Genomic DNA, 23816 nt, shown 5'->3' with positions numbered 1-23816 from the left:
CTCTATACAAAAATTAAGCTAGAGGCCATTTCTATGATATTTTGATTCCAAAGTCTCTCTTATTTTGCCTATGCTCTGGGAATATAGTAAGGCAGAAATAAAAATTAATGGGCTAATTCCTAAAATGGAACATTGAATCTGTTGGGTGGTTATTAGTGATGACTGATTCATGTCTACCGTGAAAAGGAAACAACACGTGGGGCAGAAATAAATGAACATGAAAAGGTAGTTTCAGAGAGCAGTCAAGTATTGAAACAGACTGGAATTTTCAAGGATTTTTTCACCATTAAGGAGAAGGCCCTTGCTATAGAATTGAAGCCTAGAAAGGTACCCTAAGGACTCTATGCTGCTAAACATTCAAATTATGGAAGGAGTAAGCAAAGTGATTCCTAGTCCCAGTAAGCAACTTCATACAAGACCTGCTGTACCTGTGGTCCAAGCATGTTAATGTCCATCCCAATTAAGAAGTCATACTTTGCAAGATCACCCATCATGTGCTGGTCCTGGAAATAAGAAAAGGTCAAAATTTAAGGTCACAGATTTTTAGTCTGTGGTTACTGTCTAGCATTGTTGTCAGCATTCTTGTGGGCATCTATGGCAGAGTCAGAAAACCAATGAGCACACTGTAAGAGTTCACCCTATAAAGCTGTGAGGTTTGAAGCCTGGTGTTGTCAGGGTTTTTTTTTTTGCTTTTTATTCTTTACTCTTTTGGGGGTCGGCCACTGAGCTCTCAAATAAATCCCACACAGAGGCTTATTCTTTCTTATAATTGCCCAGCCTTACGTTGACTTGTTTCTAGCCATCTTTTCTTAACTTAAATTTTCACACCGACGTTTGCCCCTGGGCTTTTTTCTTCCTCTATTCTATATACCTTTCTTTACTTCTTACTCTGTGGCTTACTGTGTAGCTGGGTGGTTGGCCCCTGGGGTCCTCTGCTTTTCTTGCTCCTCCTTCATTTTTCCTACCAGATTTATCCTCCCATTTTTTCTCTCTGCCTGCTACCCTCACCTATCCTTTCCTGCCAAGCTATTGGTTGTTCAGCTCTTCATTAGACCAACCAAATATTTTAGATAGGCTTTAGAAGTATCACAGCTTCACAGAGTTAAACAAATGCAACATAAAAGAATGCAACACATCTTTGCATCATTAAAACCAAAGTTCCACAGCACAAAGAAGTATAACACATCTTAAAATATTACACAACAGCCTGGGTTGCATTTTGGGATCACAAGACATTGAGATACCTAATCTATAAGATGTCTTCCATGGAGACCTAGCTGTGTATAGAAAGTAGCAGTAACCAAAAAAAACAGATATATGAGAAATTTCAGGGATTGGGCCATGTAAGCCCTTCGAAACTAAAGCCCCATGCATCTGAGACAGAGATACAGGACTTGATGTTTGTCCTGCTGTGTTTCAGTCCTGCCTTGGTCCAATCTTCCCTTACTATGTCTCCATTTATCTCTTTTGGAATGTGAATGATATTCTGTGCCACTGTATGTTGGAAAGATCTAACTTCATTTCTGATTTTGCAAGATGTCCCTGTCAAGAGATTACTTTGAGTTTTAGAAGAGACTTTGGACATTTGAACAGTGTTAGCACTGTTGCAGGCTATCACAATCAAGGAAGTGACTAAATGCATTTTCTTCATGGATGACCATGAGCCTATAGTGACCTGAGACAGAATGTAGTTGATTGAATGATAAACCTCCCAGATAGGATGATGTATTTGAACATGTGGTCTCTCCTTGGTGACTTTCTTTCCATTGATTGTAAAACCTTCAGTAGGAGAAACCCTGTCTCAAAAAACCAAAAAAAAAAAAAAAAAAAAAAACCCTTTAGGAGACCTTCTGAATGAAATTCCTCATTGTGGGTGTGATATGAGTCTCTATAGACTCAACCCATTTCCTGTTCGTTGTGTATACTGTGTTGTGGTTGAAACTAGTCAGCCAGCTTCCTTGCTTTGTCATGCCTTCATTGCTGTATTGACGCTAACTCTAAATCACATAAGATACAGTAGAAACATTTGGTATTCAGGGCCACAGCAGTTTTTTAGCCTGCTGTTTTATTTCTTTTGTTTATTTTTGAAGACAAGTTTTGTCTGTATAGCCCTGGCTGTCCTGAAAGTACACCTCTGTACACCAGGCTGGCCTCAAATTCAGAGATCTCCTTGACTTTGGCTCCCAAGTCCTATGATTAGCAGTGGGCCAATATTCCTGGGTTGTTTGTTTGTTGGTTTGTTTGTTTTTCTGTTATTGAGTATTGGACCCAGAACATAGGTTTTTGTAGATGCCAGGCATATGATGCTGTAGTGAGGTTCATTCATATTTTGAAATTTAAAATTTGGCAGGAGGTTCATTCTGTTTTCCAAGATGGCATGTATCATGACATTAATACTGCCTGTGCCTTCTGACTCATTGGATTGCAGGTGCATGAACTTCTTCATATATGTTGTGTACACTTTTAATTTTTTAAGTGAATATGAATATTTTATTTGTATGCCTGGATATGCATCACAGGAATGCTTGGTCCTCATAGTGATCAAAAAATGATCTCAGAAACCCTGAACTTGGAATAGTGGATAGTTTTGATTCTCCCATATAGTAGTGGCAATTGTGCCCACCTATATGCAGGGGCATCAAGAGCTCTTTGCTACTGGGCTATCTCCTGCCCTGTGTTGATTATTTATAATCAACATTTATATTGCTAATGTTTTCATCTATCCTTTTATAACAGTTTAAATACACAGTGCCTTTCAGTATAATATGATTGATGTTACAGTTTTAATTGAGATGCTGTAGGTTTCTGACGATGAAAACCAAACTGGAAGGAATACATGACTCTTTGTAGGAACTTCAGTAAAAACCGCTGAGTTCTTTCTTTTTTTATTGTTTTACTGATTTTTGCATGGGAGACAGGGTCTTTATATGTACTTCTGGCTGTCTTGTACCTGATTCCATAGACTAGGCTGGCATTCAACTCAGAGGCAGATATACATGCCTCTGCCTTCTGAATGTTGGAGTTAAAGGCATGAGCCTATACACACAGTTTGTCCATCTTATTTTTCATTTATATGGTTAGTAATTTCTCATACAATTTCTCTCATGTGTACTCTGTACTGTTGTTCGGTTTACTTGTCTCTCTATGTTTGTTAATAGACACTTCTCTTGCAAAGGGTACAGAAATGACAGGTGTGAACCTCCTTTTCAGTTTCCTTCTAAAGTGACTTGGTGATTACATTATAATGTCTGTGTCATGAAATAAGTATGGGGAGGACCGGAATTATAGGACTATACTGTCAAAGAAGTATACATTTACAATGTTGTCAGTATCATGTTTTCAGTTGTACACCTGTATGGGTTATTTTAGAATGCAGTGACCTATGATGATGTACGTATTGACTTTACTTGGGAAGAGTGGACTTTGCTGGATCCTTCCCAGAAGAATCTCTACAAAGATGTGATGCTTGAGACCTACAGGCACCTCACTGCTATAGGTAAGACTAAATTTTCCTTCATATTTTAAAATAAAGGGACAGCATGTCCTTGATTATTGATGCTTTTCTATAATTTGATTGAAAAAGAGGAATGATGTGATTAAATCAGGCACTATGTTCAATAATATACATTTTTCTGGAACTATATTTTAGGATACAGTTGGGAAGACCATAATATTGAAGAACATTATCAAAGTTCTAGAAGACACGAAAGGTAATTTTCATGTGCAACCTGATACAAATGTGCCCCTAAAGTAGTTGTAATATGTCCTGAAGGTTTTAAGTAAAAGCAACAGTGTAAAAAAAAAAAGCACCATTGATAATTATTAAATTCTCACACAACTACATATCTCAATTTTAGGTAGGTAAATTTCATTTGCAAGGCATGTTTTTAAGAAAGAAGTCAAGGAAAAATACCTTAACTGATAACACAATTTGAATCATAGCAACATTAGATTTATGCTGTAGAACTGTTTGTCCATTTCTTTCATACCACTCATATTACAAAATGTATACACATTGAAGATGTGATGAGTATACCTCCAAAACCTTCTAACAAGCAAACAGTCCATAGTAAATCTGGCATTACGCATGTATTTGTTGTGACTCTGCTGTTTAGTGAGATGGGCAGTTAGAATCAAGAGTCAATGCAGTTGTGTAGAAATCTTAATCCCTGTACCACATGTCTATGAGGACAGAAAGTAAAACTGAATTCACTGTGGAAATCTTTTATTTCTTTCTGCCATTCCTGGGTATATCATATGCCACTCTGGATACAAGCCATATGAGCATAGGGATATGAAAAGACATAACATACATCTCTCTCAGAACAATTAGAAGATATGAATCAGTTCCCAGTTTGAGTACTCTTGTTGAATTTGATTCAAGCATACAAGTAATTATTTTTCCAGTTTCATTGTTAATACATCATCAAACACTGCACTAAAATCCTGTGAGAATGAGGATTATGTAAATATTTCTGTTTGTCCTAGTTCACTTAGGAAATGTAGTATGACTCACAGTACAGGAAAGTTGATGAATGCATTAAGGATGGTAAAGCTCTGAGTTTTTCCAGTTTTCTTCACACATGTGAAAATTCTCATATAGAAAAAAGGTTCTGCTAATGGGAATGTTGTAATAAAGGATCTTACCATCAAAGAGGTAAAACTGCTCTTAATGAAGGGAAACAATATGAGTGTAAATACAGTGACAAAACCTTATGATCTAGTTCTTTACAATTGCACCATCTTGTAAAATTATTTAATACAGATATAAAGATTCAACAGTCAATTGAATGTGTTAAAAGTTTTACGTGTTTCATTGTCCTTGTAGGCAAGAAGGAAGTCAAAATGGACAGAGATCTTCTGAACATACTCAATATGTTAAGGCCTTTGCATTTCCTGGTAATATTGAACTGCTTAAAAGAACAAATACTAGTGAGAATCCTCATGAATGCAATCAACCTGTTAAAGCCTTTACATATCATGGTCATCTTCAAAACTGTGAAAAAGTATACACCAGAGAGAAACCCTGTGAATGCAATCAGTTTGATAAAGCCTTTGCAAAATTCAGTCCTCATCAAAGGCATGAAAGAACACATACTGGAAAGAAACCTTTTGAATGTGATTATTTTGGTAACGCTATTGCACAGCACAGTAATCTTCAAAGTCATAAAAGAACACATACTGGGGAGAAACTCTGTGAATGTAAGCAATGTAGTCAAGCCTTTTTATGTCACAGTGCTCTGCAATGTCATATAAAAACACATCCTGGGGAGAAACCCTATGAATGTAATCAGTGTGGTAAAACCTTTGCACATCCCAGTACTCTTCAAGTGCATAAAAGAATCCATACTGGAGAGAAACCTTATGAATGTACTCAATGTAGTAAAGCCTTTGCAGATCAAAGTACTCTTCAAAGGCATAAAAGAACACATACTGGAAACAAACCCTTTCAATGTAATGATTGTGGTAAAGTCTTTGCACAATACAATAATCTTCATAGTCATAAAAGAATACATACTGGGTACAAACCTTATGAATGTAAGCAGTGTGGTAAAGCCTTTGCACGATACAGTCATCTTCAAAGGCATGAAAGAACACACACTGGAGAGAAACCCTATGAATGTAATCAGTGTGGTAAAGCCTTGGCAGATCAAAATAGTCTCCGAGTACATGAAAGAACCCATACTGGAGAGAAACCCTTTGTATGTAATCAATGTGATAAAGCCTTTACAAGTCGTAATCGTCTCCAAATACATGAAAGAACCCATACTGGAGAGAAACCCTTTGTATGTAGTCAATGTGGTAAAGCCTTTGTATGTCACGCTGCTCTTCAAAGTCATAAAAGAACACATACTGGAGAGAAACCCTATGAATGTAATAAATGTGGTAAAGCCTTTGCAAAATACAGTCATCGTCAAAGGCATGAAAGAACACATACCGGAAAGAAACCTTTTGAATGTAATGATTGTGGTAAAGCCTTTGCACAGCAAAGTAATCTTCGAAATCATAAAAGAACACATACTGGGGAGAAACCCTATGAATGTAAGCAATGTGGTAAAGCCTTTGTATATAACAGTGCTCTTCAATGTCATATAAGAACACATACAGGGGAGAAACCCTATGAATGTAATCATTGTGGTAGAGCCTTTGCACATCCTAGTACTCTTCAAGTGCATAAAAGAACCCATACTGGAGAGAAACCATATGAATGTATCACTTGTGGTAAAGCCTTTACACGTCTCAGTATTCTTCATATTCATACAAGAACCCATTCTGGAGAGAAACCCTATGAATGCCATCAATGTGGGAAAGCCTTTAAAGATCAAAGTACTCTTCAAAATCATAAAAGGACCCATACTTAAGAGAAACCCTATTAATGTTAATAATTGTGGTAAAAACCTTTGCATGCCTCAATACTCTGCAAATGCATAAAATCACACATACTAGATAGAAGCCCTGTGTATGTAATCAATTTGGTAAAGTCTTTGAATGTCACAGTAGTCTTCAGAGGCTTAAAAGAACACTTATTGAAGAGGAAACCTACAAATGTAATCAGTGCAGATAAGCTTTGGATTGTCACAATTGTTACTGAAAGTATGAAAGAAATTATACTACAGAGAAACCCTGTTTATGTAATTAGTGTGATTAATCCTTTCTATGCCATAGTACTTTTGAAATGTCTAAAAGAACACATACTGGAGAGCAATCCATTGAATGTAATCAGTGTGGTAAAATCTTTGCATGTGTGAGTTTTCTTCAAAATCATGAGAAAAATCAACTTGCAGAGAAACCCTCTAAATGTAGCTATTGTGGTAAAGTTTTCCACTTTACACAAGAATAAAACTTTTTGTGTGCAATCTATCTCTTAAAGCCTTGGGATATTGCAATAATCTTTGATGACCTGAAAAGCTATTGAGGCCTTTTTAAAATAAATTTTTTTTTTGGTTTTTTCGAGACAGGGTTTCTCTGTGTAGCTTTGCGCCTCTCCTGGAACTCACTTGGTAGCCCAGGCTGGCCTTGAACTCAGAGAGATCCACCTGGCTCTGCCTCCCGAGTGCTGGGATTAAAGGCGTGCGCCACCACCGCCCGGCTTTAAAATAAATTTTAATTAAAATGTTTTTCTTCCCTTTTATACACCATGCCCTGCTCTCCCTCCTTTCCTTTCTACCACTTCTGCCACCTCCTCCATCCCATCCACTCCTCATACAGGGTAAGCCCTCTCTTCAGTAGTCAGCACAATTTGGTGCTGGACCTAGCCCTTCCCCTCTGCATCAAGGCTGAATAAGGCATCCCACCATAGGCAATGGCCTCTAAAAAGCCAGTTTATGTGCCCAAGATAATTTCTGGTCCCATTGCCTGTGTACTGAGAAACATATCAAGCTGCATAACTGTCACCCATATTCAGAGTGTGTAGTGCAGTCCCATGTAGGCTCCCCAGTTGTCAGTCCCAGAGTCCATGTGCTCCCAATAGGTTGGGTCAGCTATCAATGTGGTTTTTATGTCATGATGCTGACACCCCTCCCCCTTTCTCCTATAAGCCTTCTCCCCTCTCTTCAACTAAACTCCAGGATCTTGGCCAAGTGCTTGGTTGTGGGTCTCTACATCTGCTTCCATCAGTCATAGGATGTATGTGCTATGATGACAATTAGGGTAAACACCAATCTGAGTGCAGGGGAAGACTAGTTCAAGTACCTTCTCCACCATTGCTATGAGTCTTGCTATTTCCTGGAGTTTTCCCTAGCTACAAATTTCTTCCCATCCCCTTAATGATACACTCTGTCAACATATCTCTTTCATTGCTCTCCCTCCCCATGTGTCCCCCAACTCAGCCATCCCAAGCCCTCATTTTCCCAACTATCTTCTCTTCTCAACTTCCCCCTTTTGTTTACCCTGGAGATCTTAACACTTTGCCCTTCCTGTAGCAATCCATATGTATCCCTCTCAGGTCCTCTTCTTTACTTAACTTCAATGTTTTTTTGGATTTGTAGCCTATTTATCCTTTACTTTGCTTCTAATATTTACTTATTAGTGAGTATGTACCATGTTTGTCTTTCTGGATTTAGGTTACCTCACTCAAGATGATTATTTCTAGTTCCATTTATTTGCCTACAAATTTCATGATGAAATGATTATATGTGTTTGTGGGCTTTCTGCATTTTCTGTTGTTGTTGAATTCTAACTTTAAGATATGTGGGTCCAATAAGATAGAGGGGGGTTATACCAATTTTTTTTGTATCTGTTGATATTTGTTTTGTTAGCAACTATGTGGTAAATTTTTTATAAAGTTCTATGGGATGCTGAGAAGAAAGTGTATTTTTTGTTTGTTTCAATGAAATATTCTGTAGATTCTTGTTAGGTCTATCTGAGTCATAACATCTGCTAGTTCCCTTATTTCTCTGTTATGATTCTGTCAGACAGGCTTGTTCAGTGGTGAGAGAGGGGTGTTGAAGTCTCCCACTTTTAGTGTGTGGGTTTTATTGTCATTTAAGCTTTAGTAATCTGTTTTGTTTTGTTTTGTTTTTTATAACAAATGTAGGTGCCCTTGTATTTGGGGCATAAATGTTCAGAATTGAGACTTCCTGTGATGAATATGAAATGTGCTCCATCTCTTTTGATTGATTTTAGCTTGAAGTCTATTTTGTTGTATATTAGGATAGCTACACCAGCTCCTTTCTTAGTTACATTTGATCAGAAAAACTTTTCCCAACCCTTTACTTTGAGGTATTATCTTTTTTTTTTTTTTTTGGTTTTTCGAGACAGGGTTTCTCTGTAGTATTATCTGTCTTTGTGATTTTGGTGTTTTTGTATGCAGCAGAAGGATGGATTCTGTTTTTGTATCCATTCTGTTAGCCAATGTATTTTTATAGTAAAATTTAGTCCATTGATAATTAAGGTATATTAATGATCAGTGATTTTTAATTCCTGTTATTTTGGTGGTATTATGTGTGTGTTTTCCTTCTTCAGGATTTACTGGTGTGAGATTATGTATTGCTGTGGTGGTATTTTACTTGTACTGAAATGTGATTTTAATTGTATGTTAATAAATAAAGTTGTCTGGGGGTCAGAGCTATTAGAGTCATAGCAAGTGCATGGCGGCGGTGGCGCACGCCTTTAAGGACCTGGAGGGCGGTACATTCAGGCAGTGACGAGGCAGTCACATGTTTGGGTTTACAACCAATGACAAGGCAGAACAGGAAGACTTTAAAGACAGACACACAGGAAGTAGGTCTTTTTCGGAGAGCTCTCTTGGCTGGAGAGGATCCCTGAATCAGGAAGGGTGAGGCTCTTAGCTCTGACCTCTTGGCTTTCTTCTCTGAATTGGCTCTGTGTTTCTTATTTAATAAGACTGTTGGTTACATCTACATTTGGCGCCCAACGTGACAAGAATCCATTAAAAACCGCTTAACTTGGCTTGGCGGCAGGTCCGGTTTCCCGCCAGGGCAGCCGGCAGGTCCGGTCTCCCGCCAGGGCGGCCGGCAGGTCCCGTTTCCACCAGGGCGGCCGGCAGGTCCCGTTTCCCGCCAGGGCGGCCGGCTCCCTAGCCCGGGCCCAGGTCGGCTTGGCCTCAGGCCAGACTAACTTTGAGCTACTTGCTTAAAGCCGGTGCTACAGACAATTCAGGCCTGCCCTGCCGAACAGGGCCCCTGCCTGTAAAGCCAACACACGTGGTTGGAGCTTAAGGTAGCCAGAGCCAAGGCTTGACTAGGCTCAAGCGGGAACACGTGGCTGGATTCAAGTTCTTAGGCAGAACTTGTGGCTACGGTTCTTGCGTGTTCTCTCTCTCTCTCTCTCTCTCTCTCTCTCTCTCTCTCTCTCTCTCTGGATTCACACCTCGGACACTAGGAGGCTGTTTTGAAATTCCCTTGGATTGGTACTGTTTTATGAGGACTTGGTAAGTCATTTAACATATTGAATATTTTAAAGGAAACTATTTAAAAGAGAAATTTTTTCCACATTAAAAAAAAATGGGTTTTCTGTGTTCATTGGAAGAAAATTGGGCTTTGTTTGCAATTTTAGACAGTCTGACAATGGAACAGCTATATGAGAAGATTAATGTTGACCGAATTATGCTTTTTATTACTATGCTTATTCTCATTTTACAATTTAAAAAGATAATCAATTTAAGTGCCAGAATGACAGCTTTAGAAAAACTTGATAAACCTGTAAAAACTCAGACAGAAGAAACTAACAGTGAAGTTGCTTCAAGATTGGATCATAGGGTTACAGAAAGAAAGCCTGTATTCACACAGTCACCCTTAGTTTGTCCAGTAACCATACAGCAGTTGCCTGATCAAATGACTACACAAAATATTTGGGCTCCAATTGAAATGTTAGATTTACGAAGGTTTAAGGAGGCAATAGTATCTTATGGCATGCATTCCCCGTATGTAAAGCAAATGTTAAACTCTTGGTCAACATATAATAGGATTGTACCACAGGATTGGCGGGAGCTGGCACAAGCTGTTCTTGAACCCAGTCAAAGGCTTCAGTGGCTAACTTGGTTCAAGGATGAAGCTAAAAACATAGAAAAACAGTGGAGGGATAAAGGAATACAAGTCTGCCAGGATCAGCTTATTGGAGAAGGTCAATATGCTTCAGCACAAGCACAATGTTTATATGATGTCCAAACCCTAATTTTATGTCGAACAGCAGCCTTGAATGCATGGGACAGAGTTGAGGAACCAGGAAAAAAAACTGAGTCATTTACAAAGGTTGTACAAGGCCCAAAAGAATCTTTCACAGATTTTTTACAAAGACTGGCTTCAGCAGTAAAGAGAATGGTCCCGGATTCAGAAGCTAATAAGATAATAATTGAGTCTTTGGCCTTTGAGAATGCGAATGCAGCATGCAAAACAATAATCAGGCCATTAAAGGCAAGATCTGCACCTTTGGAAGATTGGATTAGAGACACGGTTAATGTTGAAGCTCATGAGCATGATGATACGTGGGTAGGAGAAGCAATTTCAAGAGGTTTGAGGAATGTTAGATGTTTTGGATGTGGAAAGCAAGGACATTTGAAAAGGGACTGTAAACAGGTCATTCCTAGAAACAATGTTTCTTCAAGGAACAATGGCAACAGACTGCCCCTTCCTTCTGGAGTATGCAGAAGGTGTGGTAAGGGAAAACACTGGACCAACGAATATAGATCAACAAGGGACAGACAGGGTAATCCTTTGCCTCAGTCTTCGGGAAACTCCCAGAGGGGCCTCATGCAGGCCCCAATAGCAAATCCAGTTCAAACCTTTCCTGCAGTCGTAGAGGAAACCCCAACTCAGAACAATTAAATAACCAAATGCCTATTGGAATAAGTCATGCTGGTCAGGATGATGAAACAAAGAGAATAGAAAATTCAGGAGAAAACATAAAGAAAATTTTTTGGCAAACTTCTATTAATGAACAAAGACCAAAATTATCCATAAAAATAAATGGTGTTTTGTTGTCTGGTCTGGTAGACACAGGTGCGGACGTTACCATAATTGCACCAGAATTTTGGCATCCAACTTGGCCTCTTCAGGAGGTAAACATTCAACTGTTAGGAATTGGGACATTATCTCAGGTGAAACAGAGTGCAAGATGGCTCGAATGTATAGGTCCAGAAGGACAGAGAGCAAAATTAAAACCATATGTGGCTAACATAGCTATGAACCTGTGGGGTCGAGACTTGTTACAGCAATGGAATACTCAGATTAACATCCCTCCAATCTCAGAAACAAATCATAAACTAGCACATGTTTCTGAGAGAAATATTAGAAGGCAATATTCTGAATGGTCACCAGGCATCCATATTATACAAGAACAGGGCACAACAACTGATGATCTTCCAAAGACATCAACAGCTCTACCTTTAAAATGGTTAACAGACAAGCCTGTATGGGTCCAGCAATGGCCTTTAACAACAGAGAAACTCCAGGCTTTAGAAGAGCTGGTAGAAGAACAGTTAAATGCTCGGCATATTGAAGAATCAACCAGCCCTTGGAATTCTCCTGTATTTGTTATTAAGAAGAAATCTGGTAAATGGAGAATGGTAACAGACCTTAGAGCAATTAACAAAGTAATTCAGCCAATGGGCTCTCTACAATCTGGAATTCCTTTGCCTACTCTGTTACCAAAAGGATGGCCTCTCATAGTTATTGATTTAAAAGACTGTTTCTTTTCAATACCCTTACAAGAAAAAGACAGAGAAAGATTTGCTTTCACAGTGCCTACTTACAATAATTCTCAACCGGTTAAAAGATTTCAATGGAGAGTCCTCCCACAGGGAATGTTGAATAGCCCAACTCTGTGCCAATATTTTGTACAACAGCCATTGGAAGTGATACGTAAAAAATTTCCTAAATCTATAATTTATCATTATATGGATGATATTTTACTAGCTGACTCAAATGCAGATACTTTAGAAAGAATGTTTGAAGAAGTAAAGAAAATTTTGCCTTGCTGGGGATTACAAATTGCTCCTGAAAAGATACAAAGAGGAGATTCTATTAATTATTTAGGATATAAAATAGAGCTACAAAAAATTAGACCCCAAAAGGTGCAAATTAGGAGAGATAGACTACAGACTCTTAATGACTTTCAAAGATTATTTGGAGATATTTCTCATCTAAGAACTATTGTTGGGGTAAAAAATGATGAACTGCATAATTTGTTCAAAACCTTAGAAGGTGACAAGGACTTAAATAGTCCAAGAGAATTATCACCTGAAGCTGAGAAAGAATTGACCTTGGTAGAAAAGAAAGTACATGAAGGACACGTGGATCGTATTGATCCAAAGCTGGATTGCATTTTGGTTATTTTACCTTCTAGGCATTGTCCAACAGGAATATTAATGCAGAGGGAAGATATTATATTAGAATGGATATTTTTACCAAATAAACCAAATAAAAAATTAAAAACTTATGTGGAAAAAATCTCTGACTTGATTGGGAAAGGAAAATTGAGACTTCGTCAATTAGCAGGAATAGACCCAGCAGAAATTGTCGTACCTTTAACTAAGGAGGATATTGAAAAATTATGGACAGAAAGTGAACCTTGGCAAAGAGCTTGCAGTAATTTTTTGGGAGAAATTAACAGCAAATATCCCAAAAGCGATAGAATTGATCTTATAAAGAGAGCTGATTGGATCTTGCCTCGAATTGTATGGGAAAAACCCATATCTGGAGTTCGTACATTTTATACAGATGCCAACAAACAAGGAAAGTCAGGTTACAAATCAGAAAATTTAAGTAAAGTGGTTCAAAGTCCTTATAATTCAGTTCAAAAATCAGAATTGTATGCTATTCTGTTGGTATTAATGGATTTTTCAGAACCTCTCAACATAGTAACCGACTCTCAGTATGCTGAAAGAGTAGTATTACATATTGAAACTGCAGAATTTATCCCTGATGCTTCAGAATTAACTTCACTATTTATTCAATTACAAGATACAATCAGGAAAAGGAGTCATCCTTTATATATAACTCACATTCGATCCCATACTGGTCTGCCAGGCCCTCTAGCACAAGGCAATGATGAGATTGATAAATTATTGATAGGAAATGTGCTGGAGGCCTCAGAATTTCATAAAAAACATCATGTCAATAGTAAAGGTTTAAAAAAGGATTTTTCCATAACCTGGCAACAAGCCAAAGAAATAGTAAAGAAATGTCCTACTTGTTCCTTCTACAATCAAACGCCATTACCACCTGGATGTAACCCAAAAGGTACTCAAAGGAATGAAATCTGGCAGATGGACGTGTTTCACTTTGCAGAATTTGGAAAACTGAAATATGTACACCACACTATCGATACTTATTCAGGATTTCAGTGGGCAACTGCTTTGAGTTCTGAAAAAGCTGATTCTGTAATCACTCATTTGCTCGAAGTTATGGCCATCATGGGTATACCTGCACAAATCAAAACTGATAATGCTCCATCATATGTCTCTGTTAAAATGAAACAGTTTTTTGCTTATTACAATATAAAGCATATTACAAGCATACCACATAATCCTACAGGTCAAGCAATTGTAGAAAGATCAAACAGAACTCTAAAGGATATGCTAAATAAACAAAAAGGGGTAACAAAACCCCCCAGAAACAGACTGCATAATGCTCTATTAACTTTGAATTTTCTTAATGCCAATGAGAAAGGAACAACAGCTGCAGAGAGACATTGGATAATAGAAAAAACTACAGAATTAAATCAGCCTATATACTTTAAGGATGTGCTGACCTCAGAATGGAAACCAGGGTATGTGTTACGTTGGGGATGAGGTTTTGCTTTTGTTTCTACAGGAGAAGATAAACTGTGGGTACCATCAAAATTGATAAAGGTTCGATTTGAACAAGAGAGACCTCTTAATTAGAGGAGGTGATAGTTCTTCAAAAAGCATGAACATCCAATTTAAACTAACTTATACCAGTAACACATGTCTTTTCATTTAATCAGATAATAACTTGCCAAAAAGGGACATCCCCAAAATTAGTCTTGGGGAAAGGTTTTTTTTTTTTTTTGTCTTTTAGGAGAATGAAGGTTAAGGAATCTGAAGAACACTGGACAAATGAGACAACTGAGAAAAGGGACAAATCATCTATCCCAGGAAACAGAGTGAAACGGCGTATGGGTATATATTATCTAAAAAATTTTATGTCTTCCTAAATGTTTGTTTCTGCTTTTCTCTAAAAATTTAACACTACTGGTCTTCTAATAGTCCCAGTTCAATTAAAATTTAAAGCTGACTTTGGAGTTGGAGAATGGCTCTCTCCTTCTTTAAACTCAAGCATGTTGTTAAAAGGAAAATGCAAACCCCCTGTATCATGCCAGAATAAAAGAGCCATCTTCTGCTATGGGACAGGAGAAAAGCCAAATTAACTAAGGGACTATTCTATTACTAATGTCAACTCTTTGATTCTATTCTGATTCTTTAAAACTTTTCTTAAAGTATAAATTTTATATCAAAATTTACAAGATTAATATATATAGATACATAGATATATATACATTTTAACCTTTGTTAAGATATGAATGGTCATATAGAGTATTAATTAATTCTAGAAAAAAGGCTTCAATTAGCTGCATATATATGTCTTTGTGTTCGAGTCTCTTATCAGTTTTCTACAGGAAATCACGGCCAGGCCTAACATCAACTGAAGTCTCCAGGAAGAAGTTGGGGCCCCACAACAACAATAATTCCACGTGGACAATAATAACATCATTAAGCTGACAAACATCATCTACAGATCAGCTTTGAACTACAAGGTGCTCAGAGCAATTTTGAGATGACTAGCTGAGATGATCCAGTCTCAAAGACTACTTGAATAAAGACTTGAGATAAACCCTGAACTTTGGCATTATACACAGACTGGATAATGAAGGATATGGTTACCTTTCCTAGAATTTGACAATTAACCTAAAATTTTTCTTTCAGGATAAAGATAACTTCGCCCATACCCAGCAGGAAGCAATTTTAAGAATACGACGCCCACATTCCCAAAGAGGTGGTGTGGGGTGGGTGGTTTTTTGGTCTTTTTAATGGTTTTTGGGTCTGGGATAATTTTCATTGTTTAGGGGAGTTGGTTACAAGTTGTTGTCAAGGGTTAGGAAAAAGGCTAAGCAAAAGAGATTAGATTTAAGGTTCTTGTTTAAAAAAAAAAAGAGAAAGAAAGAAGAAAAAAAGACAATTACTAGTTTTAAATACTTTACATTGGATTGGATTGTTTTATATTGTATACAAATTATATATATTGAAATTGATATTGTTAGAAAATGCTATATGTATATTTCTAATTGTACTTATACCGTTCATTTAACAATGCAATTTTCTGATCCTTGAATGTTATTATTACCAACTATTAGGATATAAAGAAATGAAAGTTAGTAGTTAGACATTACAATAGAACTTGTAGTCATATTAGATATGTTTTAAAAATTGAGCAGATATATTTTAGACAGGTCATCTTCAAACCCTTCAGAGATCTACAGAATATGGCATTTAAAATGTTTTAATAACTTAGAAAATTTTTCTTTTTTGTTATGATTATGAGACATGTCGGCTCCTGGCAGTACCAATCTACTTCAGGGAAAATATGGGCATTGAAGAAACTGTGTATGGAGTTAACTTTCATTGTGGCAAAAGTTAGCTACTGGACAACAAAGTATCCTTGAATCAACTGCTGACAAAATGGACAGACAGGACATGAAACAAAGGACTACTGATTCTTGCCAAAAGAAGTGTGGTTATGGCTTTATCAAAAGGCATCTTCTGAGGCCAGGACAATATGGCACCATCCCTGAAGTGGCCTTCGCAATCTGGAAAAGGTACAGTGCCCTTTTCTTCGAAGGCAGCTGAACAGGCAGTGGGCCGATGGCTTCTGATGTGCAATGGAACAGCAGCTGAAACAGTTATTCTTGAAGAGTAACTAAGCTCACGCCTTGCAATAGTAAACTGGCATTTGACAGAGGGATGTGGAGAAGAACGGGATGCTAAGATGAAGCCATATATACACAGCCAAGAAGAATGGACAGCTGAATTAAAAAATCAACAACAATTTCCAGAATTTAAAATCCTGAATCATGGCATGACACTAGTGGAATTCAGGTGTTTCTGGTACATGGACTGCTCTCACCCAATGTGAGGTTGAACTGTTGACCTTGTGTACATCCTACTTCACAAATGAGTCTGTCAGATATGCTAAGCCTATAGGCTGAAGATGATGCCCCAACACTGTGGAGAAACCTCAGGTGACTGTCCAGGCAGCTGGCTGTTTCTGTCAACTCACAAATTTTTTGGAAGTTGCTTGCATGCACTTTCTGTTTTTATTTTTGTTAGCTAATATTATTTCCTTCTTGGGTCTCTGAGGGAGTTGAAGATTAGGTAGTTATAGTTGAAGGTTAGTTAGTTATAGTTGAAGATTAATTAGGATAGAAAGTGAATTAGATACATTTTGGACTTAACAAAATAGGATAGATAATGAAATTATTTTCTCTGAATTTGTCAAATACAAATGGACTAGACATTGTTTAGACATTTATTACTTGTATATATTGTATATAGTCATTGTACTTTTGTATATAGTTTTTCTTTTGTTAGTTACAATCTTTTTCTTTTTTTTCCTTTTTATTAAAATAGAAAAGGGGAAATGTGGTGGTATTTTACTTGTACTGAAATGTGATTTTAATTGTATGTTAATAAATAAAGTTGTCTGGGGGTCAGAGCTATTAGAGTCATAGCAAGTGCATGGCGGCGGTGGCGCACGCCTTTAAGGACCTGGAGGGCGGTACGAGGCAGTCACATGTTTGGGTTTACAACCAATGACAAGGCAGAACAGGAAGACTTTAAAGACAGACACACAGGAAGTAGGTCTTTTTCGGAGAGCTCTCTTGGCTGGAGAGGATCCCTGAATCAGGAAGGTTGAGGCTCTTAGCTCTGACCTCTTGGCTTTCTTCTCTGAATTGGCTCTGTGTTTCTTATTTAATAAGACCGTTGGTTACATCTACATATTGCCTGTGTTTTGATGGTTTCAGCTAACTTCCTTGAGTTGGAGGTTTCCATCTCGTACTTTTGTAGGGCTGGATTTGTGAATATCTAATGTTTAAATCTAGTTTTTTCATGTAATATATTGTTTTCTCCATCCGTGGTGATTGAAATCTTTGCTTGGTATAATAGTGTGTGCTGGCATCCGTGGTCTCTTAGAATCTTTAGAATGTCTGTACTGGATCTTCTGGCTTTTGGAGTTTCCATTGCAAAATTAGGTGTAATACTGAGAGGTCTGCCTTATGTTCCTTGACCTTTTTCTTTTGCTACTCTCAATATTCTTTCTTTATTCTGTATGTGTAGTGCTTTAAGTATTATGTGTCAAGAGAAATTTTTGTGAGCCGGTCTATTTGGTGTTCTGTATGATTCTTCTCCCTTCATAGGCATATCTTTCTTTAAGTAGGGAAAGTTTTCTTCTATAATTTTGTTAAATATATTTTCTGTGACTTTGAACTAGACTTGTTCTCCTTCTATCCTTATTATTTGTACATTTGTTCTTTTCATGGTTTCTCAGATTTTCTTGATTTTTTTGTTAAAAATTTGGTGGATTTAACATTTTCTTTAACTGATAAATCTATTTCTGCTATCATATCCTTAGTACCTAAGAATCTCTCTTCCATTTTCTGTATTCTGTTGGTTAGCTTGCCTCTGTAGTTTCTGTTTGTTTACTCAGATTTCCCTTTTCCTTAATTCCCTCAGTTTTTGTTTTCTTTATTGCATCTCTTTCAATTTTCAAATCTTGAACTGTTTCCTTCACTTGTGTGATTTTTTTTCTTGGATTTCCTGACTTTAAGAGATTTTTTTATTTCATTCATTTTTTTTTTGTTTGTGTTTTCCTTTATTTCTTTTGGGGATTTTTTCGATTTGTTTTTGGGCCTCTATTATCTTCATAAAGTTGTTTTTTAAGGCTTCTTTCTTTCAGATCATCTGCTTTGGGATGTTCAGGTCTTGCTCTTGTGGGATCACAAGGATGTGGTGGTGCTCCATTGTTCTTTGTTTTCTAATTTGTTCTTACACTACCATCTATCCATTTCTTCCTTTAATCCATAAAGGTACAGCTCTAGGTCACTTTTCTTCCAGTTGGTGCAGGAGGGGGTCTGTGGCTCCTGTGGTTGCTCTTCTTCCCATTTGGTGTAGGAGGGGCACAAGGCTCTGGTGTTAGTTCTCCTGAATTGGTGCAGGGGGGACATATGGCTCCAGTGGTCTCTGTTGCTTTAGGGAATGTTTTAGAAGGCAATGGTAGGGAGGACACTGCTGGCCTATCTCTTGATTTGCTCTGGCTGAGGGGAGGGGCTAGAGAACTGTCCTGACTCTTCTGGAGGTTAGGCCTTACCTATTCCCAATTGGTGCATGTGGGGAGGGTAGGCATATGGCATTGATGGTCAATTGTGCCACTGGAGATTGTTACCTTGGTGAGAGAGGGCTTCTTATTATAAAGTATTAGGAAAGATTGTTAGTCAACACACTTATAATCAGTTTCACAAGAGTATTTATTCTGTAGAAAAAAATTGGTCAATGTTAACAATCTGATTAAGCATTATGATGATCAGTTTTATGTTATTTGCACCAGCAAGCTTATGGAGAAAAATGAATGTATAACTATATGAAGCCGTATGTGTAATGTTAAAGGGCCAGCAAAAGAAATGCACCCTGTCCCTGAAACCAGAGCCAGTGAAAGACACACACTCTGTCCCTGAAACTGGAGCCAAAGAAATACACAGTGACCATGAAACCTGAGCAAAAGAAACACACTTCATTCCTGAATCCAAGCCAGTGGAAAAACACCCTGATCCTGAAAACAGACCCAAATGGTTAAAAGAGAGCAGTGAAAGAAGCGCACTTTGGCCATGAAACCAGAGCCAAAGAAACACACTCTACCCTTGACCAAGTGAGCACAAACAAACCAATTCATGAGCTTGAATTCAACCAATCCCTGAGCACAAAATCCAGCTGATCTCTGAATGTGTTCGATCTCAGGGATTGATGTCTGACCAATTCCCACCCTGAAAATGTTCTCCCTGGCAAAACTTTGCCCCTAAGAATTGGTATAGAAGGGCTGTTCAGTTGGCAACTGCTCTTTTCCATCCAGGCAGAAGCAGCCATTCTCCTGGATTCCTCCCTCATAAATAAATCTCATGAATATGTTTTTGGTGAAGACCTTTTGCGAGAGTAGATCAGAAACTCACTAGTGGATTGGAGCAAAGAAACAATGGATAGCTGTTGTAAAACTTTCTTAATGGAGTGGAGTAGAGTAACAATTTTACCCTGGAGACCACTATGTTTCTGAAGCAGTTTCCCCCTTACTTAACTGAAGCAGAGAAGTAACAATTTGGGCTAGAGATGAGAAGAAATGGACATTTCTGCTGGGAAACTGCATTAGGAAGTGGAGCACAGCAGCAGTGGACATCTCTTCTGGGAAACACTCTTATCAGAGTAGAGCAGAGTCCAGCTGTAATGGCAGGAGATAGACATTAAATTATTCTTCTACACTGATTTGTGATTTCACATTAGTGGCACTGGGATTACCTGATACCTACAAGGGAAGATGAGACTTTGCAAAGCCATAGCATGAGATTACCTCCATTTGCCAAGACAGATCTATCATTTGGGGCCTCTCTGTTTGAAAGAATTATCAGTGGCTGGATTGTGAGAAACCTAACAATTTAATGGTCACTTTGAGTTAATTATGTGGGATTTGTGAAGGCTCTCTTAATTTCTATACACATAGAATTATAGGTAGTTGGGTAACATTGGTCAAGATCACACTTTCCCTTGCTGAGTTTCCTTTGGTCTTTTGAATAAAAGTTTACTATATTTTTCTGCTTTTGTTCTTGGCTCTTTCTGTCTCCTTTATTCTTTCACAAATGTTGTATATATTCTTGAAAATTGTAGCTTGTAGTAAATATAGAAGTCACATGGTATCACTATGTGTATTATATTTTCATAATCTTATTGAGCATTCTAAGTGTTTCCATTTTGCATATAGCATTGGAATCAGGAATCCTATGAGAAATTGTTGAGAATTTTCTTTGGATTGTATTCAATTCATGCTGCTAATTTACCTTACATAACCTCTTACTATTGATGCATCATGTTTTCATGGATCATTTATTTAGATCTTTGCTTATTTAGGTTTTGTTGTTAATCCATGAAAGACTTTTATTGGGAAAAGTACTCTGTGGCTCGGCAGTTGTCACAGCATGTATTCTTCTTGGGGATGACCCGAGTTAACATCCCAATATCTAAGCTGGGAGCCCCATAACCACTTGCTACTCCAGATCCAGAGAATCTGACACCTTCTTTTCTTGTATGTCACCTGTATACACATGGAAGGCATTCTCTTTCATACACAAACACATACAAAATGTGGGGATAAACTAGTTTTCATAAGTTCTTGTGACTCATAAAACAAATTGAGCAAAACAATTTGCTTTTAGTATATAAAACAAATCATACACTGTTCCTTTAAAAATCTGTTATCTTGCATTTGGTTTGGAAATGTTTTTATTTTCTCACTTGTAGAATATTATTTTAAATTGTGTTGCTTTTGTTTATGCTGTGGGACATTTGTTTAATGATGCAAAAATGTCTGATATTCCTTTATATTCCATTTGTTTAACTCTGAAGCTGTGACACTTGCCTAAAACACTTGATTTCTTTAATAAAGAGCAGAGTGGCCAATAGCTTGATAGGAATTAATGGGCTGGGCTAGCATGTAGAGACTTTATGTAGAACAAGAAATGTGCCAGGAAAATAAGAAAGAACAAGGAGAGGAAGATGCAAGGACCAGTCACCCAGGCACACAGCCAGTCTTGGAGTGAGAGTGAAAGTGAAATTTACAGAAGAGAAATGGGCTAAGTTAAGAAAAGCTGGCAAGAAACAAGACAAGCTAATATCAGACATTTCAAATTAACAATAATACTCCATGTGTGATTTATTTGGGACCTGGGTGGTAGGCCCACAAAAGAGCAAAAACGACCAACAACACTCACTCTCTTGTAGCCTTACAAGCATTTATCAACCATATGAAACAAAATGGTGCCTAAGTGATCCTAATGAATATCATTTACCTTATAAGTGAATGAGTTCCTTTTAGTAATCAAAACTATTTTCTACAAAGTTAAAACATCAGAAAGCTTCAAGGAAATATCTGCAATTTTTATGAGACCTCTCTCCTTGCCCAAATCATTTTCTATTATTGGCAAAGGACAGACCTGGAGTGCACAGGATTTATTGCTGGCCAGTGATTTCTAGAGGTGTAATTTTAATTAGGATCATATCGTTCTAGTTTAAGGGGCTTTAATGTGTATGTGTAGGTATGACTCTTTTCTTGTTTGGTCAGTGGTGCCATGTATGTTTTTGATTTTGTGAATTGTCATCTAAATTTATTTTTGTTCCTCTAAAAAACAATGAATCCTCACTGTTCTTTTCAGGAAATTTACTGTATTACGAGTTCCTTCAGATTTTGTTAGTTTAGGAACTTTCTGTGGAGAGAATGTTTTAGATTCCTCTTTTTTATCTTAGAGGGCAACTGCTCATTTTTTGTGATACGTGTGTTTTCCAGTTGCCACTACCTTCCTGTTTGAGTTTTTGCTGCTTAAGTGATTGATATGGCTAATATAGTGGTTTTGTGTTTTTAAAATCTTCTCATATATTATTGTCTCTGTCTTAATTAGCTTTAGCTCTCAACCTGATGTAGCAAATTTAGCAGTGGAGTGCTACTTTACACAGGAGATACTGTTTACATGCTCCACAGAATTAACTCCAGATGGATGCTAAACCTAAATGTGAAAAGTTCAACGTTCAGTACTTCTGGAAGATTTGAGAGGGACCAGGACTCTCTGAGTCAGAAAATCTGTGTTCGACAGCAACAACATAAGCACTAAGGGCACTGGCATTTCACAGTGATGTCAACAAGGTCTTTTCAAACCACAGTCCCACTCCCAGTGCTCTCCACCCAAGCAGTACACAGAGTGAGATACATTGAGGCTGCCAGCTGACCCAGGAATTGCAAAGACCATGCAGGACCACACAGAACCACACTGGAGCATGCAGGACCAGCAGGACCAGTCAAAAACATGCCAAACTCTGCATCCAACCACTGGCTGCCATCCAGCCAGGGGAAGACCCAAAAACTGGCTCCCCTGGCTCAATTGGTTCCTCCTCCCAATCTGGAGATAGACCCCTAGTTCACCATATCATGGTTTTCCAGCCACCCATGCAGGTGAAAAAAAAACCCCACAACTGTATTATTCAAGTTGCTCTACATAAACAACACTGGTAGAATGAATCTCTCCATGTATGTAGAATGTTGATTTAACATAATGTCTTACAGGCTGTGGTCCAGGTAGTCCAACAATGTATGCTTACCAATGGAAATTTGAAGAGTCCAGTAGTTGTTCACTTCATGAGGCTAGATATTTCAGCTGGTGTTCAGTATACACCAAAATACCAAAGAAGTAGGCACTAATGCTGGTACAGGAGTGAACGTGGTAGCCAATGCTATGTCAAGGAGGCAAAGAAATAGAGAGTCTCCTGTTTCAAAATACTTTGTATATTTAAGCTACAACAGGAAGTACAAACCAAATTAATGGTGGATCTTAAACTTGCTTTGATTGTGTGTGTGTGTGTGTGTGTGTGTGTGTGTGTGTGTGTGTGTGTGTTTGAGACAGGATTTTTCTGTGTAGCCCTGGAATTCATTCTGTAGATCAGGCCAGCTTCAAAGTCAGGAAAATCCAACAGTTTCTGCCTCCTGAGTGCTTGGATTAAAGGTGTACACAGCCATGACAGAGCTGAAGGTGGACTTAACCTTAAATAATCAAGATTACAGATGGATCTTTAGTTTCAAAACATTAAAAAAAATCCCTCACAGGTACATCAACTCTTTGGGTTTTATTTAATTCTAGAAGTAGTCAGATTGACTACCAAGAATAGTCATAATAACAGCCAAGAAAGAAGAAGTGAGAAAAATTTCTTGCCTGCAGGAGGCAAGGAAAGCATACTTTTCCTAAACAAAGGAAGTATGTGGATTTTACTTAGGAAATCTGGACATGTTCATGTAGAATTTTTTCTATTCCTAAACAGGTGAATAAACAAATCCACATCTGAACATGATCACAATGTAAAGCAGAGACATTTAAGGGTATTCTTACTGCAATGTTATGCACAAACATATATAAATTAAAAACTCTGGAATGTTCATCTTATACCACAAGGTCTTAGCTGAAAATCAATGACACAGTGAAAAAACATTGCTTTGGAGCCTATGCAACCTGGTAATATTGATGTTCAATATAAAAGGTAA

General features: G+C 37.7%; 1 protein-coding gene across 1 annotated transcript in view; it reads left to right on the top strand.

Annotated features, from left to right (window-relative positions):
* Window positions 1-9318, top strand: part of LOC128125281 (zinc finger protein 431-like) — a 29959-nt gene extending 20641 nt beyond the window's left edge. The window contains exons 4-6 of the mRNA XM_052762534.1: window positions 3370-3496; window positions 3650-3710; window positions 4829-9318. Of these exons, the coding sequence (XP_052618494.1) occupies window positions 3370-3496; window positions 3650-3710; window positions 4829-6362 (1722 nt within the window). The 3' untranslated portion in view covers window positions 6363-9318. The remainder of the gene's footprint in view (window positions 1-3369; window positions 3497-3649; window positions 3711-4828) is intronic.
* The last annotated feature ends 14498 nt before the right edge of the window (window positions 9319-23816 follow it).

The sequence above is a fragment of the Peromyscus californicus genome, unplaced genomic scaffold (assembly GCF_007827085.1).
Source record: "Peromyscus californicus insignis strain IS unplaced genomic scaffold, ASM782708v3 Scaffold_4__1_contigs__length_199733344, whole genome shotgun sequence".
Classification (NCBI taxonomy): Eukaryota; Metazoa; Chordata; class Mammalia; order Rodentia; family Cricetidae; genus Peromyscus; species Peromyscus californicus.
This window is presented reverse-complemented; position numbering and strand designations above follow the sequence as displayed.